Here is a 16,178-nt window from a genome sequence, read left to right as displayed (position 1 = left end):
TTATGTAGTAGATGACATTGATGGATTTCCATGTATTGAACCATCCCTGCATCCCTGGGACAAAGCCCACCTGACCATGGTGAATGATCACTTTGGTGTATTCTTGGATTTGGTTTGCAAGAAATTTTTTGAGTATTATTGCATCAATGTTATGAGGGAAATTGGTCTAAAGTTCTCCTTCTTTGTAGAATCTTTGTGTGGTTTAGGAGTGAGCGTAATTTTGGCATCACAGAATGAGTTAGGTAGTGTTCCCTCTCTTTCTATTTTGTAGAATAGTTTAGAGACTATTGGTATTAGGTCTTCTATGAAGGTCTGATAGAATTCTGCACTAAAGCTATCATGTCCTGGGCTTTTTTTGGCTGGGAGGTTTTTGATGACTGCTTGTATATCCTTAGGATTTAAGGGGATGTTTAAATTGTCTATCTGATCCTGATTTAACTTTAGTACCTGGGATTTGTCTAGAAAATTGTCCATTTCCCTAGATTTTTTGGTTTTGTTGAATATAGCCTTTTGTAATAGGATCTGATGACATCTTGAATTTGCACATTTTCAGTTGTTGTGCTTCCCCTTTCATTTCTGGTTTTGTCCATTTGGATTGACACCGCTCTGCACCCTCTGGTGAGTCTGGCTAAGGGTATATCAATCTTCTTGATTTTTTTTTCAAAGAACCAGCTCCTAATTTTGTTGATTCTCTGTATAGTTCTTTTTGAAACTGTTTCATTGATTTCAGTCCTGAGTTTGATTATATTCTGCCATTTACTCCTCTTGGGTCTAACTGCTTCTTCTTTTTTTTTTTTTAAACAACTTTATTTTACAAAACAAAGATAAATGTACAGATTTTAAACATTTTTTGCTTAAAATTATACATTTTTGTCAGTACTTTTTCTGATTTTAACATAGTTTATACATAAAACTATATGAATATATTCTTTAGTCAGTACTTGATTTTTTTAAGGTTAGATAGTATGCCTTGAAAACTTAATAGTTACAATGAGCATAAAGTACATGTAAAACAAAATGTAACATGGAAATAGTTAAAGTTTTCTTGTTTTGTAAATATTTTTTTGTTTTGTTTTGTTTTCTTTATTTCTTGGACTTCCTACAGTCTGTGAGTTGTTTCTGGGGGAGTACAAGCTTCTGGGGTTAGCATCCCACTATCAGTGACTGCATATTATGTCTGTTCTTTTGTGACTGGGTTATCTCACTCAAGATGATATTCTCTAGATGCAGCCATTTTCTTAAGAATTTGGTTAAGTCATTGTTTCTGGTGGCCGAGTAGTATTCCATTGTGTATATATACCACAATTTTTGTGTCCATTCATCTTCTGAAGGACATCTGGGTTCCTTCCAGCTTCTGGCTATTATAAATAGAGCCGCTATAAACATTGTGAAGATTGAAATACTCCCATGCATCCTCTCAGATCACCATGGTCTACGGCTGGTCTTTAACAACAACAAAGACAACAAAAAGCCCACATACACATGGAAACTAAACAACCCTCTGTTAAAGGATAGCAGGGTCACAGAAGATATTAAGAAAGAAATTAAGGATTTTCTAGAATTCAACGAAAACAAAAACACAACATACCCAAACCTATGGGATGCAATGAAAGCAGTATTGAGAGGAAAACTCATAGCCCTAAGTGCTTCCAAAAAGAAACTGGAGAGAGCTCACATCAGCAACCTGACAGCACAGCTAAAAGCCTTAGAACAAAAGGAAGCAGATATACCCAAAAAGAGTAGACAGCAAGAAATAATCAAAATTAGGGCAGAAATAGACCAAAAAGAAACAAAAAGAACCATTGAAAAAATCAACAAAACCAAGAGTTGGTTCATTGAGAAAATCAACAAGATTAATAAACCCCTAGCCAGACTAACTAGAGGGCAAAGAGAGAGTATACAAGTTAACAAAATCAGAAAGGAAAGTGGAAACATAACAACTGAAACTGAGGAAATTCAAGAAATCATCAGATCCTACTACAAAAACTTATACTCCACAAATTGGAAAATATGGAGGAAATGGATGAATTCCTAGACAGATACAAGGTCCCAAAGTTAAACCAGGACCAAGTAAACCATCTAAATAACCCTATAACACCTAAAGAAATAGAAGAAGTCATCAAAAGCCTCCCAACCAAAAAAAGCCCAGGTCCAGACGGGTTCAGTGCAGAATTTTATCAGACTTTTATTGAGGGTAGAACACCAATACTCGCCAAACTATTCCAAAAGATAGAATCAGATAAAATATTACCCAACTAATTTTTTGAGGCTACAATAACCCTCGTACCTAAACCACACAAAGACCCTACAAGAAAAGAGAACTTCAGACCAATCTCACTTATGAACATTGATGCAAAAATACTCAACAAAATCCTTGCAAACCGAATCTAAGAACACATCAAAACGATCATTCATCATGACCAAGTAGGCTTCATCCCTGGGATTCAGGGATGGTTTAACATAAGGAAATCCATCAATGTAATCCACCATATAAACAAACTCAAAGACCAAAATCACATGGTCATCTCACTAGACGCTGAGAAAGCATTCGACAAAATCCAACACCCCTTAATGTTAAAAGTTCTGGAAAGAACAGGAATCCAAGGCCCATACTTAAACATAATAAAAGCAATACACATCAACCCAACAGCCAACATCAAACTTAATGGCGAGAAACTTGAAGCAATCCTACTAAAATCAGGGACTCAACAAGGTTGCCCACTCTCCCTCTACCTATACAACATAGTACTGGAAGTCCTGGCTGGAGCAATTAGACAGCAAAAGGAGATCAAGGGGATACAAATTGGAAAAGAAGAGATAAAAACATCACTGTTTGCCTATGACATGATAGTGTACTTGAGTGACCCCAAAAATTCCACCAGCTGATAAACAAGTTCAGCAAAGTGGCTGGATACAAAATTAACTCAAACAAATCAGTAGCCTTCCTGTACTCAAAGGACAAACATTGGGGAGAAAGAAATTAGGGAAAAGGTACCCTTCACAATCGTCACAAAAACTATGAAATACCTTGGTGTGACTCTAACTAAGTAAGAGAAGGACCTGTATGACAAGAACTTCAAACCTCTAAAGAAAGAAATTGAGGAGAATCTCAGAAAATGGAAAGATCTTTCATGCTCATGGATTGGAAAAATCAACATCTTAAAAATGGCCATCCTACCGAAAGCAATCTACAGATTGCTATCCCTGACCTTTGTTAAAAATCAGGTGACCATATAAGTGAGGGCTCATTTCTGGATCTTCTATTCTATTCCATTGATCCACATGCCTATTTCTGTACCAGTACCATGCAGTTTTCAGCACAATTGCTTTGTAATATAGCTTGAGGTCAGGAATAGGGATTCCCGCAGATATTTTATTGTTTTTGAGAATGGATTTCGCTATTCTAGGTCTTTTGTTATTCCAAATGCAATTGCACATTCCTCTTTAAACTCAGTGAAGAACTGGGTTGGAATTTTGATGGGGATTGCATTGAATCTGTAGATTGCTTTTGGTAAGATGGCCATTTTTAAAATGTTGATCCTTTCAATCCATGAGCATGGGAGATCTTTCAATTTTCTGAGATCTTCATCGATTTCCTTCTTTAGTGGTTTGAAGTTCTTGTCATACAGGTCCTACAGTAGTTTAGTTAGAGTCACACTAAGGTATTTCATAGTTTTTGTGACTATTGTCAAGGGTATCTTTTCCCTAATTTCTTTCTCCACATGTTTGTCCTTTGAATATAGAGAGGCTACTGATTTGTGTGAGTTAATTTTATATCCAGCCACTTTGCTGAACTTGTTTTTCAGTTGTAGGAGTTCTTTGGTGGAATTTGTGGGGTCACTTAAGTATACTATCATGTCATCTGAAAATCGTGATGCTTTTACTTCTTTCTTTCCAATTTGTATCCCTTTGATTTTCTTTTGCTGTCTAAAAGCTCCGGCTAGGCCTTCCAGTACTATGTTGAATAGGTAGGGGGAGAGTGGGTAGCCTTGTCCAGTTCCTCATTTTAATGGGATTGCTTCAAGGTTTCCACCGTTAAGTTTAATTTTGGCTGTTGGTTTGCTGTATATTGCTTTTATTATGTTTAGGTATGGGCCTTGGATTCCTGTTCTTTCCAAGACTTTTAACATGAAGTGGTGTTGAATTTTGTCAAATGCTTTCTCAGCATCTACTGAGATGACCATGTGGTTTTTTTCTTTAAGTTTGTTTATATGGTGGATTACATTGATGGATTTCTATATGTTAAACCATCCCTGCATGCCAGAGATGAAGCCTACTTGATTGTGGTGAATGATCGTTTTGATGTGTTCTTGGCTTCGGTTTGCAAGTATTTTGTTGAGTATTTATGCCTCAATGCTCATAAGTGAGATTGTTTTGAGGTTCTCTTTCCTTGTGGGGTCTCGGTGTGGTTTAGGAATGAGGATTATTGTAGCCTCAAAAATGAGTTGGGTAGTTTTCCATCTGATTCTATTTTGTGGAATAGTTTGGAGAGTGTTGGTATCATATTGTCAATAAATGTCTGATAAATTTCTGCACTAAACTCATCTGGACCTGGGATTTTTTTGGTTGAGAGGCTTTTGATGACTGCCTCTATTTCTTTAGGTTTTATGGGATTATTTAGATGGTTTACCTGGTCCTGATTTAAATTTATTACCTTGTATCTGTCTAGGAATTCATCCATTTCCTCCAGGTTTTCCAGCTTCGTTGAGTATAGGTTTTTATAGCATGATCTGAAGATTTCTTGAATTTTCTCAGTTTCAGTTGTTATTTCTTCACTTTCCTTTCTGATTTTGTAAGTTGGATACTCTGTCTTTGCCTTCTAATTAGTCGGGCTAAAGGTTTATTAATCTTTTGATTTTCTCAACGAACCAGCTCTTGGTTTTGTTAATTCTTTCAATGGCTCTTTTTGTTTCTATTTGGTCGACTTCTGCCCTTAGTTTGATTATTTCTTGCAGTCTACTCTTCTTGGGTGTATCTGCTTTCTTTTGTTCTAGAGCTTTCAACTGTGCTGTCACGTTCCTGATGTACACTCTCTCCTGTTTCTTTTTTGAAGCACTCAGAGCTAAGAGTTTTTCTCACAGTACTGCTTTCATTGCATCCCATAGTTTGGGTATGTTGTATTTTCATTTTCATTGAATTCTAAAAAATCCTTGATTTCTTTCTTTATTTCTCCCTTGACCCTGCTATTGTTTAACAGAGCATTGTTTAGTTTCGATGTATATGTGGACTTTTTGTTGTCTTTGTTGTTGTTAAAGACCAGCCTTAGACCATGGTGATCCTTGAGGATGCATGGTAGTATTTCAATCTTCTTATATCTATTGAGGCTCGTTTTGTGAAAAATTATGTGGTCAATTTTTCAGAAGGTCTCATGAGTTGCTGAGAAGAAGGTGTATTCTTTTGTTTTTAGGATGATATGTTCTGTAGATATCTATTAATTCCAGTTGGTTTATAACCTCTTCTAGTTTTACAGTATCCTTGTTCAGTTTTTTTTCCCCTAATCTGTCCATTGGTGAGAGTGGGGTACTGAGGTCTCCCACTATTATTGTGTGGGGCACACTGTATTTTTTGAGCTTTAGTAGGGTTTCTTTTATTTTTTTTTAAACGACTTTATTTTGCAAAACAAAGATAAATGTACAGATTTTAAACATTTTTTGCTTAAAATTATACATTTTTGTCAGTACTGTTTTTTCAGACATTAAAATAAATTTTACATAAAACCATGTGAATATGTTTTTTAGTCAGTACTTGATTTTTTTCAAGGGCTTGACAGTATGCATTGAAAACCTACTAGTTGCAATAAGCGTGAAGTACATGCAAAACAAAACGCAACCTAGAAATAGTCAAAGTCTTCTTGTTTTGTAAATATATGTATATTTTTTGTTTTCTTTATTTCTTGGACTTCATACAGTCTGTGAGTTGTTTCTGGGGGAGTGCAAGCCTCTGGGGTTAGCATCCCACTATCAGTGACTGCATATTATGTCTGTTCTTTTGTGACTGGGTTATCTCACTCAGGATGATCTTCTCTAGATGCAGCCATTTTCTTAAGAATTTGGTGAAGTCATTGTTTCTGGTGGCTGAGTAGTATTCCGTTGTGTATATGTACCACAATTTTTGTATCCATTCGTCTTCTGAAGGACATCTGGGTTCCTTCCAGCTTCTGGCTATTATAAATAGAGCCGCTATGAACATTGTGGTGCATATATCTTTGTTGTGTATTAAAGTGTCTCTGGGGTACATGCCCAGAAGAGGAATAGCTGGGTCTTCAGGTAGTACTATATTCAAGTTTCTGAGGTATCGCCAGACAGATTTCTAGAGTGGTTGTATTAGCTTGCAACCCCACCAACAGTGGAGAAGTGTTCCTATTTCTCCGCAGCCTCGCCAGCATCTGCTGTCATCTGAGTTTTGGATCTTGGCCAATCTGACTGGTGTGAGGTGGAATCTTAGGGTTGTTTTGATTTTCATTTCCCTGATGGCTAAGGATGTTGAGCGCTTCCTCAGATGTTTTTCGGCCATTCGGTGTTCCTCAACTGAAAATGATTTGTTTAGCTCTGTACCCCATTTTTTAATAGGGTTATTTGATTCTCTGGTGTCTAGCTTTTTGAGTTCCTTGTACACCTTGGATATTAGGCCTCTATCTGATGTGGTGTTGGTAAAGATCTTTTCCCATTCTGTTGGTTGCCGTTTTGTTTTCTTGACGATGTCCTTAGCCTTACAGAAACTTTGCAATCTCATTAAGTCCCATTTGTTAATCTTTGACCTTTGAGCTTGAGCCATTGGTGTTTTGTTCAGGAAATTTTCTCCTGTGCCTATGTGTTCTAAGGTTTTCCCTACTTTCTCATCTAATAGTTCCAGTGTATCTGGTTTAATGTGGAGATCTTTAATCCACTTACACTTGAGCTTTGTACAAGGAGATAAGAACGGGTCTATTTTCATTCTTTTGCATGTTGAGTGCCAGTTGGACCAGCACCATTTGTTGAATAGGCTGTCCTTTTTCCATTGAATGTTTACTGCTCCTTTGTCAAAAATCAGGTGACCATATACATGAGGGCTCATTTCTGGATGGGTTTCTTTTATGAATATCAGTACTTTTGTATTTGGAGCATATATGTTAAAGATTGAGAGTTTCTCCTGACAAATTTTCCTTGTAATGAGTAAAAAGTGTCCTTCCTTATCTTTTTTGATAACTTTTGGTTGAAAATTTATTTTATTCAATATTAGAATGGAGACTCCAGCTTGCTTTTTGGGGCCATTTGCTTGGAAGTTTTTTTCCCACCCTTTTACCCTGAGATAGTGTCTTTCTTTGTCTCTGAGATGAGTTTCTTGTATGCAACAAATTGCTGGGCTTTGTTTATGTATCCAGTCTGATAGCCTATGTCTTTTTATTGGGGAACTGAGTCCATTTACGTTAACAGATATCAAGGAATAGTGGTTGCTGTTTCCTGCTAATTTTGCTTTCGGAGTTTGAATGGTGCCTGTATGTCTTTCTTCTTTTGGTTTTCTTGCTTAGACGTTTTCTTTTTTTGGGGGGGTGGTATGTAGTTCCCCTAGTTGTAATCGGTTTTCCTCCTATAATTCATTGTAGTGTTGGGTTTGTTGTCAGATATTGTCTAAATTTAGTTTTGTCTTGGAATATCTTAGTCTTTCCATCTATGGTGATTGAGAGTTTTGCTGGGTATAGCAGCTTTGCCTGGCACCTGTGCTCTCTTAGTGTCTGCATCTTGTCTGACCAGGCTCTTCTAGCTTTCATAGTCTCTGTTGAGAGATCGGGTGTGATTTTGATTGGTCTGCCTTTATAAGTTACATGCCCCTTTTCCCTTACTGCTTTTAATATTTTTTTCTTTACCTTGGGCACTTGGCAATTTGACTATTATGTGTCAGGAGGAGTTTCTTTTCTGATATAATCTATTTGGAGTTTGGTAGGCTTGTTTTATTATCATGGTCATCTCATTCTTAAGGTTAGGGAAGTTTTCTTCTATGATTTTGTTGAAGATATTTACTGTACCTCTTAGTTGATATTCTTCTCCCTCTTCTATTCCCATTATCCTTAGGTTTGGTCTTCTCATTGTGTCCTGGATCTCCTGGACATTTTGGGTTAGGAGCTTTTTGGTTTTTGCATCTTCTCTGACTGTTTTGTCTATGTTTTTAATGTTCTCTTCAGCCTCAGAGATTCTCTTTTCCATCTCTTGTAGTCTATTGGAAATGTTTGCATCTATGACTCCTGATTTTTTTTTAGGTGTTCTACCTATAGGGTTATCTCTTTTAGTGTTTTCTTTACTGTGTCAATTTCCATTTTAAATTCCTTCTTCCATTTCTTCATCTCTTTGGTTCTGTTTTCCTCTAGTTCGTTGAGTTCTTTAAATGTTTCTCTTGTTCCCTCTTTAAAAGCTTCTGATTCTTTTTGCTTTTCCTCCCGTTCTTGTTTAAGGATCTCTATCAGCGTCTTGAGGTATGCTTTTAGGTCTGCATCTTCTTTTTCTGGAGTGTTTGGCATTCCAATGTTTGCTGTGATGGGAGAGCTGGGTACTGGTTTTGCCAGGTTGTCTTTGTTTCCTTGGGATATACTCTTTCACTTTTCTCTTGCCATTTTGTTGTCAGTGATATGTTCTTGCCTTTCCCTTGTATCTGGTCTGTGTCCCTGGATCTCCACTGTTCCAGTTGGAGGATGGTCCGAGCTCTGTTCTTTGCCCCAAAGCCGCCGGGTGGGAACAGAGGTCCCAGTGCTGGGTTCCTGGTCCCTGGATTAGGCAGGGCAGGGACACGCTTTTCGTGGGCACTTGGCAGAGATCTCTGTGCTTTCTGGCTGCCCAGATCTCCTTCTCTCCAGTCTTTAAGCCTTTGGGAACCCTGGTCCATGTGGTAGATGGGCCGAGCCCTGTCTGCGCCCCAATCCACCGGGTCAGAACAGAGAGCCCAATGCTGTGTTCCTGGTCCCTGGATCAGGCGGGTCAGGGGCACCCTTTCCGTGCTCACTCGGCAGAGATCTCTCTGCTCCCTGGCTGCCCAGATCCCCTACCTACCAGTCTTTAAACCTTTGGGAACTGCTGGTCCCGGTGGCAGATGGGCCGAGCCCTGTTCTGTGCCACCTCTCCCTTTCTTGTTTAAAGATGTCCATCATCATTTTGAGGTATGATATCAGGTGTGAGTCTTTTTTTTTTTTCTGGAGTGTTTGGCATTCTGCTGTTTGCTGTGATGGGATACCTGGGCTCTGAGTGTTGCCAGGTTGTCTTGGTTTCCATTGGGTAAATTCTTTCGCTTTCCTCTTGCCATCTTGTTGTCTGTGATTATATGTGGTCTTGTTGTCAGTGATTGGTTCCTATCTCTCCCGTGTACCTGGTCTGTGTCCATGGATCTCTGCTGTTTTAGGTAGCAAATGGCTTGAGCGTTTGGTCCGAACGCAAGGACCTTCCAGGCGGACCGGAGTCTCTATGGCAGATTTCCTGCTCCACTGGACCAACCAGAGGGCCACACTTACTGTACACTATGCCTAGCCCTCTCTGCACCCTGGCTACTTGCAGCACATTCTCACCAGGCCTGGGTCCCTGGATCTCTGCTGTTCCAGGTGGCAAATGACCTGAGCATTTGGTGTGCATGCAATGGCCTTCTGGATGGAAACTGAGTCCCAGTGGCAACGTTTCTGCTCCCCTCAACCAATCACAGGGCTGGGCTTTCTGTGTGCTAGGCCCAGACCTCTCTGTGCCCTGGCTACTTGCAGTGCAGTCTCACCAGGCCTGCTTCCCTGGATCTCCCTAATTATTCTAAGACTGGCAAATTGAATTCTATTAATATAGTTTGAAGTTCGATTTTGCATTTTTATTTCAGATTCATTTTATTTTCTTGTTATACTGCCCGTCTTTGTATACTGAGACCACTATTTTCAGATCCTTTCAAATGACTAAGAATGCAACCTGTTTGAATCATTTAGAAACCTCAACAATGTTTCTAAATAGTTTTGAAAAACATTTGTGCTTATTGTAAACCCATAGGAAATAAGTAATAATAACTGAGATTTTAGCCAAGCTTAGGCTTGGGTTTAGAGAACTCTTAGATTTCTTTTTACTTTTATAAACAAATATTTAAGAAGCAAATGAAGGCACAAGCATAGTTTTGCTTGTTTGTTTTGTTTTGTTTTTTAGATTATTAGTGGGTTGCTCAAATCACTGTTCAGTTCTGTGAAACTCCATTCAAGTCAAAATCACCAGAAAAAAATGAGTCTAGACACAATATTAAAACTATCTCCCAGCAGTTAGAAAAGTGTTTTTTATAATATAGTTTCAATTGTTTTTTTGATAATACTGTAGAAGCAAATTACTCAGACAATACTTTGCAAAAGTTACCCACACTGCCATGTTGAATCATCTTCTTTTGGAAATGCTTGGGATCCTTTCAAGTAGATTTGCAGCAGATTAAAGCTTGTTCGATGTGAGGAAGAACATTCTGTGGAGACTAATGGTAGCCCAAACAAAACAAGACAGGAACGGTCAAGGACAAGGATTCATTCCAACAACACAAATGCCCTCCATTAAGTCCTCCCTAAAGATTCCACTCTCATGGCCACACACTGGAATTTATACATTTACTTTGGCATACATTTCATATCACAACTAAAATACTCATCACCTTCTGAGACCCACGTCTTCTGGGCAATCCATAGCCCTACATAAAACAGCATTTGTTTGTGTATCATGGTTGACTTAAAAGGATCATTGCATCTTGTCAATCTTATGATACTAGTGTATTCTGCAAAAGAAATTAATTTGGAAGTTTTGAAGACCTGCACTGTAAAGACATTTCTCTTTATTTTTTTTACTGCATATAACCTGAAACAGTGATCAATGAAAGGTAGACCACACCCCAGAGTAAAGGAAAAGCTTAGAACAGACTTTTCATTTGACAGCCACATAAACACCAGGGTTTTTTGAATTCAAACACTCACATATGATTATCACACACACACACACACACACACACACACACACACACACACACACACAGAGAGAGAGAGAGAGAGAGAGAGAGAGAGAGAGAGAGAGAGAGAGATACTTTCACTGTCTCATGCCATGAAGACCCACAGGACACAGCACTGAAGTCATTCTCAGCAGTATGAAACTAGCGCTTAAAAATCCATAATGTATTTTGCAAGGGGCAGAATGGCGTAATGCAAATAAACCAAATATGCTGTTACAGAATTCCTCTGATTAAATAACATCAGTGAAGAATGCTCTTTGGCCTGTATGTGTTAGTGAGGGCATGAAAATTGTGCTTGTAGAATAACGAGTCAGGTGATCAGGTGAAAGAAGTGGGCTTTGCAGGGATAGCACAGTCTTTTACTATTCAAATCATTGCTTTTCGATGTAACTGTATCACTTCTATGAAAGTGTTCACTCATTCAACTAATTATAATTAGCAGTTTATACTGTTCCAACATTGTTTGAAGATGAAGCTATTCATAAACCATACAGAACACCTTCTTATAATTGTTCTAAAATTCTAGCGAGGGAATTAAATAACTGAGAATGTCATTTACCTATGAATTGAAACACTCCTTCCAAAAAGAATGAAGCTGGCTCTTGAGAGTAAAGAAGTCCACGAGTGTCACATATCTGCGAGCTGACACTTAAAGACCCACAAAGACAGGTTCCCAAAAATTGGCAGCAATTTGGTGCTGGAGTAAATAAGGTTGATCAGCCAAGTTGCTGAGAGGAGATTCTCACAGTTGCTGAGCTATTTGTATGTCATGTAGATATAGTGCTATGTTTGTGGCTTTTGTGCAAACCAAAGGTAATAAGAATGCATTTGAGTCATCCCTGTTCCTGAATGTAAGCCCCTCACCCAAATTCCTGTTAGTAATTTCAATGAAAATCTATTGATTCCCGGGTGCAGGGCGGTCACTTGAGGAGAGCAGGCTGCCGCTCTCGCAAGCTTTAGAGGCAGAGCCGCAATGCTCCGGATCGAACGTCTCCCGCCGAAGTTGGACCCGGAGGAGATGAAGCGGAAGATGCGTGAGGATGTGGTCTGCTCCATCCGGAACTTCCTCATCTACGTGGCCCTGCTGCGAGTCACTCCAAATATCTTAAAGGAGCTCGACAGCATATGAGGACTGGGCGTCAGGAGGATGCATGGCATGAAGGACCTGGTGGCAGTTTCTTCTCCTGTCTGCCAATGAATTGGCCCAGGAAGGTCTAAGACTGATTAAACGGACATAAAAACTAAGAACTTGCTAAGAACAACCTGGGCTTTAAGAACTGACCTCCATCGATGAAATACGAAACTATCTGGGAAATACAAAAAGTATTATGGTCATGGTGCCCTTAGGCCCGTGACACCCGCCTGCCTCTGTGAGTGTTGATGGAATGTAGATGTCACACCCTAAGGGCTCATGTCTGAAATGTCACTGGCTCAGCGGCAGTCCGACTTCTGTTCAAAGTGTCATTTGTGAAGTCTGTCTGGAAGTCAGCATATACCCACAATGACATGTAAGCACAGTCTATATTTTTAATAAACGTTCTGATGAAGAAAAAAAAAAAACAGAAAATCTATTGATTCACCAGGATGTACTTTAATAAAATGATGATATTGGTTTTTCTATTTCCTGTCTCGAGTAGAAATATGTATTGTTTTTTCCTAGGAAAAGTCTCAGAACAGGAGACTAGAAAATGATAATTTATGAACAAATTAATCCAGGTGTTTCTGCTATGTTGGAAAGAGTAAAAGAAATATTAGGGAGAACAAGGGAACAAAAGAAACCTGAGTTATTATTATTGTGGTTATTGCATTTTAAGCTCATAACCATTATGTGGTTATGGCATTGTATCAGATAATGGGCATCTTTAGGAAAATTTTAATTGTTATATTTTTTTTTAGTTTTCAAAATTAATTTTTATGTTGCCTCCAAGTTTTGCTGCTAGCCATAGTGATCAGAAGAGGTCAAATTTCTTAAAACTGAAATTATAAGCAGCTGTGAGCCACCATGTGCTAAAATCTGAACTCAGGTGTTTTCTATTAACCACAAAACCATCTCTTAGTCCTTATAACATCTTCATACTTTGCTCATTTTTAATTTCACTATGGAGTTTTGGTTTCCCTTTTTCCTCTGGTTTCCTTCCTCTTCCTAATGTCTAGATACTTTTTTTCTTCCTAGATACTATATTTAGGAAACCTAGTAGGTGATTTTTTTCTGAACCCAACTTATTTACATAAAATATGACCTCACATTGCATATACTTTTTGAAATAAGATAACTCCACTCTTGTTTATTTTATAGGGGTGTATTATTGAGCCATTATCACAACATCTGAAACATTCTGGAGCAAATGTTCACTTTCCTTGTCAGTGGCTCAATGTAGATTCCTGGTATATATTGTGACAATTTACACAAGCACACAGTTGTGGTATGTTAGATATAATTGATTGACAGCTTTATTGAGGTTTTTATTTATTAAAAATGCTTGTTGAGATCCATTACTATGACATCCTTTTTTTTTCTTTTGACATCTTATTTTTGAGGTATGAGCAAAATTTGAATTAAGACTGCTTGCAGTACATGTGTTTGTATATAATCCTCTTAACCACCCCTAGAGGTAAATGTAGATAGATTTGTTTACCTGTCTATATCCCTCCCAAGCTGTGATTCAACATTACCAAGGACTATAGCTTTCTTGTCTTGATCTCTCTTTAATGCAAAAACATGACATGGGCAATCTGAGGTTTTTAATGCTGATTGGCAAATATAAATCATGAAACATAAATCAAGACTATGTCACAATGTGTATACATATACTTATAATAGGTATTGAGTATCCATAGAGTGTTATCGGAAGAAACATAACGTAGACTATTAAGAAAGATATTTGCACTGTTTTCCTTTGAATAATCACCTCCTGAATTCATGTAGACTTCACAAAGTAAATCCTCTTTTACTATAAAAAGATTGCAAATAGGACAATATTTGAAGAAAAGCCATTCATGAAACTTAAAAACCTGAACTGGATGTGAACATCAAAACTACACCGCCCCACAAGAATTTTTAATGTAAAGTCTCTGAGATAGTTTTATTTAAAGTTATTAATCTTTGAAAATTTGGCTAATTTATTAAGCATTTCATTATTTTAATTACTTTGTTCTTCACAATTCAGTGGTCACAACATTTAATTTATTCACAAGAAAATTACTGTGGTTAGAATTCCATTACAGGCAAACACTAATAAATTATGTGCTACTAAAGTCACATATGCTCCAACTTTCTAATTAAACAAAGCCTGTGGACATATCCAGGCTTGGTCCTCTAGTGACAGGGCTGCTATGCAAGCCTGGCTTTATGGATTTGTCTTGTACAACCCAAGAGGAAAAAATCAGGATTTTTCTTCACTTTCAAGTCTATGCTGATATTTTGCCTCCACTAAAACCTGTACTAAGCCAGCAGTTATTTCTCTAAAAAAATAAATAAAAATAACAAAACAAAAACAAACAAAAAACTTTATAATCCAGTAACGGCATAATTTTTCTAGAAATACATAAAAAAAACTGTAGTGAAATCTTGCATCCAATTTGCTCCAGATACTTCCAGCTCAGTTAGGTGTGTGGGGTCCTGAGTCTCCAGTGTGAGGATGCTCCTCCTCTTTCCTGCCATGGTAAGTTTTCTCTGGCTAAGCGCTCAAAAACCAATCTCATCTAAAATTGAAGCATGCTCTTTCTTTCTTTCTTTCTTTCTTTCTTTCTTTCTTTCTTTCTTTCTTTCTTTCTTCTTTCTTTCTTTCTTCTTTCTTTCTTTCTTTCTTTCTTTCTTTTTTTCTTTCTTTCTTTCTTTCTTTCTTCCTTCCTTCCTTCCTTTCTTCCTTCCTTAATCCATCCATCCTTCCTTTCTTCCTTCCTTTCTTCCTTCCTTCCTTTCTTTTTTTCTTCTTTGCTTTCTTCCTGGTTATTTTATTTATTTACATTTCAAATGTTGTCCCCTTTCCAAGTTTCCCCTCCACAAACCTGCTATCTTCTTCTCCCCCAAACATTACACTCAAGAAATGTTTAATAAGGAGAGGGATGATCATATCCTAATGCCTTTTCTTGTTTCTGTGATGAAAATCTGACATGGCACCTTTAAGGGAGGGTTAACTAAGCTACAGTTACAGTTTGCACTCTTCATTGCAAGGCAGTCAGACTTCTAAGCAGCCAATCCCATAACAGCCATGAGTAGAGAGGAAATAAATGCATATATGTCTACTTGTGATCAGCACCTTCTTTCTATAAACATGCCTTCTAGGATCTCTTGCCTGGGGAGGGAATGGTGCTGCAACAGAAATCTGGGTTAATATGATCAATACATAAGTATAGGCCAACATGATATGAACAATAAATAATTCATTAAAAATTTCATTTTTTGTGGAGTGGTGGTGGATTTGTTTATTTTTGATTTTGGAGGACTAGAAAGCAAACATAGGACTCAGTTACTAATAGCACATTTTGAATTCCAAGTCAACCTCCCAACATGCACATTTCTATCGGGTCACTACAGAATCACTTCAATGCTTAAACAAAGAAAACAAAACCTTAAAAATGGGTAAAATTTAAATTTGCCATATATCTCAGACAAACATAATGATTTCTTTTGTGTGTGTACATGTATTAATTTATTTATTTTATAAAATATTATAGCTAATCTAATTTTTTACATAATAATATGATAAATACACAATATTTTTTCCTTTCACTTTTTTTTCTAAGAAAAACTGAGGCTTCCACATTTTGGTCTTTTTTCTTTTTGAGCTTCATATTGTCCGTGAGTTGCTTCTGGGGCTAGTATCCAATTATCAGTGACTGCATATTATGTCTGTTCTTTTGTGATTGGGTTACCTCACTCAGCATCATATTCTCTAGATGCATCCATTTTCCTAGGAATTTCATAAAGTCATCATTTCTAATAGCTGAGTAGTACTCTATTATGTAAATGTACCACATTTTCTGTATCCATTCAATTACGGAAGGACATCTGGGTTCTTTCCAGCTTTTGACTATTGTAAATAAGGATGCTATGAACGTGGTGGAGCATGTGTCTTTATTATATGTGGAGATCTTTGATCCACTTGTACTTGAACTTTATACAAGGAGATAAGAAAGAATCGATTTGCGTTCTTCTTCATGCTGACTGCCAGTTAAACCAACACCATTTGTTGAAGAGGCTGTCCCTTTTC

The 16,178-nt window shown here is 37.6% G+C and overlaps 1 protein-coding gene across 1 annotated transcript; it reads left to right on the top strand.

Annotated features, from left to right (window-relative positions):
* Nucleotides 1-11,938: 11,938 nt before the first annotated feature.
* On the top strand, nt 11,939-12,094 carry LOC308432537 (mitochondrial import receptor subunit TOM5 homolog; the record flags this gene model as incomplete). Its single annotated transcript, XM_080932318.1, has 1 exon — nt 11,939-12,094. One exon carries the CDS (start codon nt 11,939-11,941, stop codon nt 12,092-12,094), a length of 156 nt encoding a protein of 51 aa, XP_080788444.1.
* Between the last annotated feature and the right edge of the window lie 4,084 nt (nt 12,095-16,178).

Source organism: Micromys minutus (assembly GCF_963924665.1).
Source record: "Micromys minutus genome assembly, chromosome: 18".
NCBI lineage: Eukaryota > Metazoa > Chordata > Mammalia > Rodentia > Muridae > Micromys > Micromys minutus.
The sequence above is the reverse complement of the archived record's forward strand: the minus strand, read 5'-3'. Positions and strand labels throughout refer to the sequence as shown.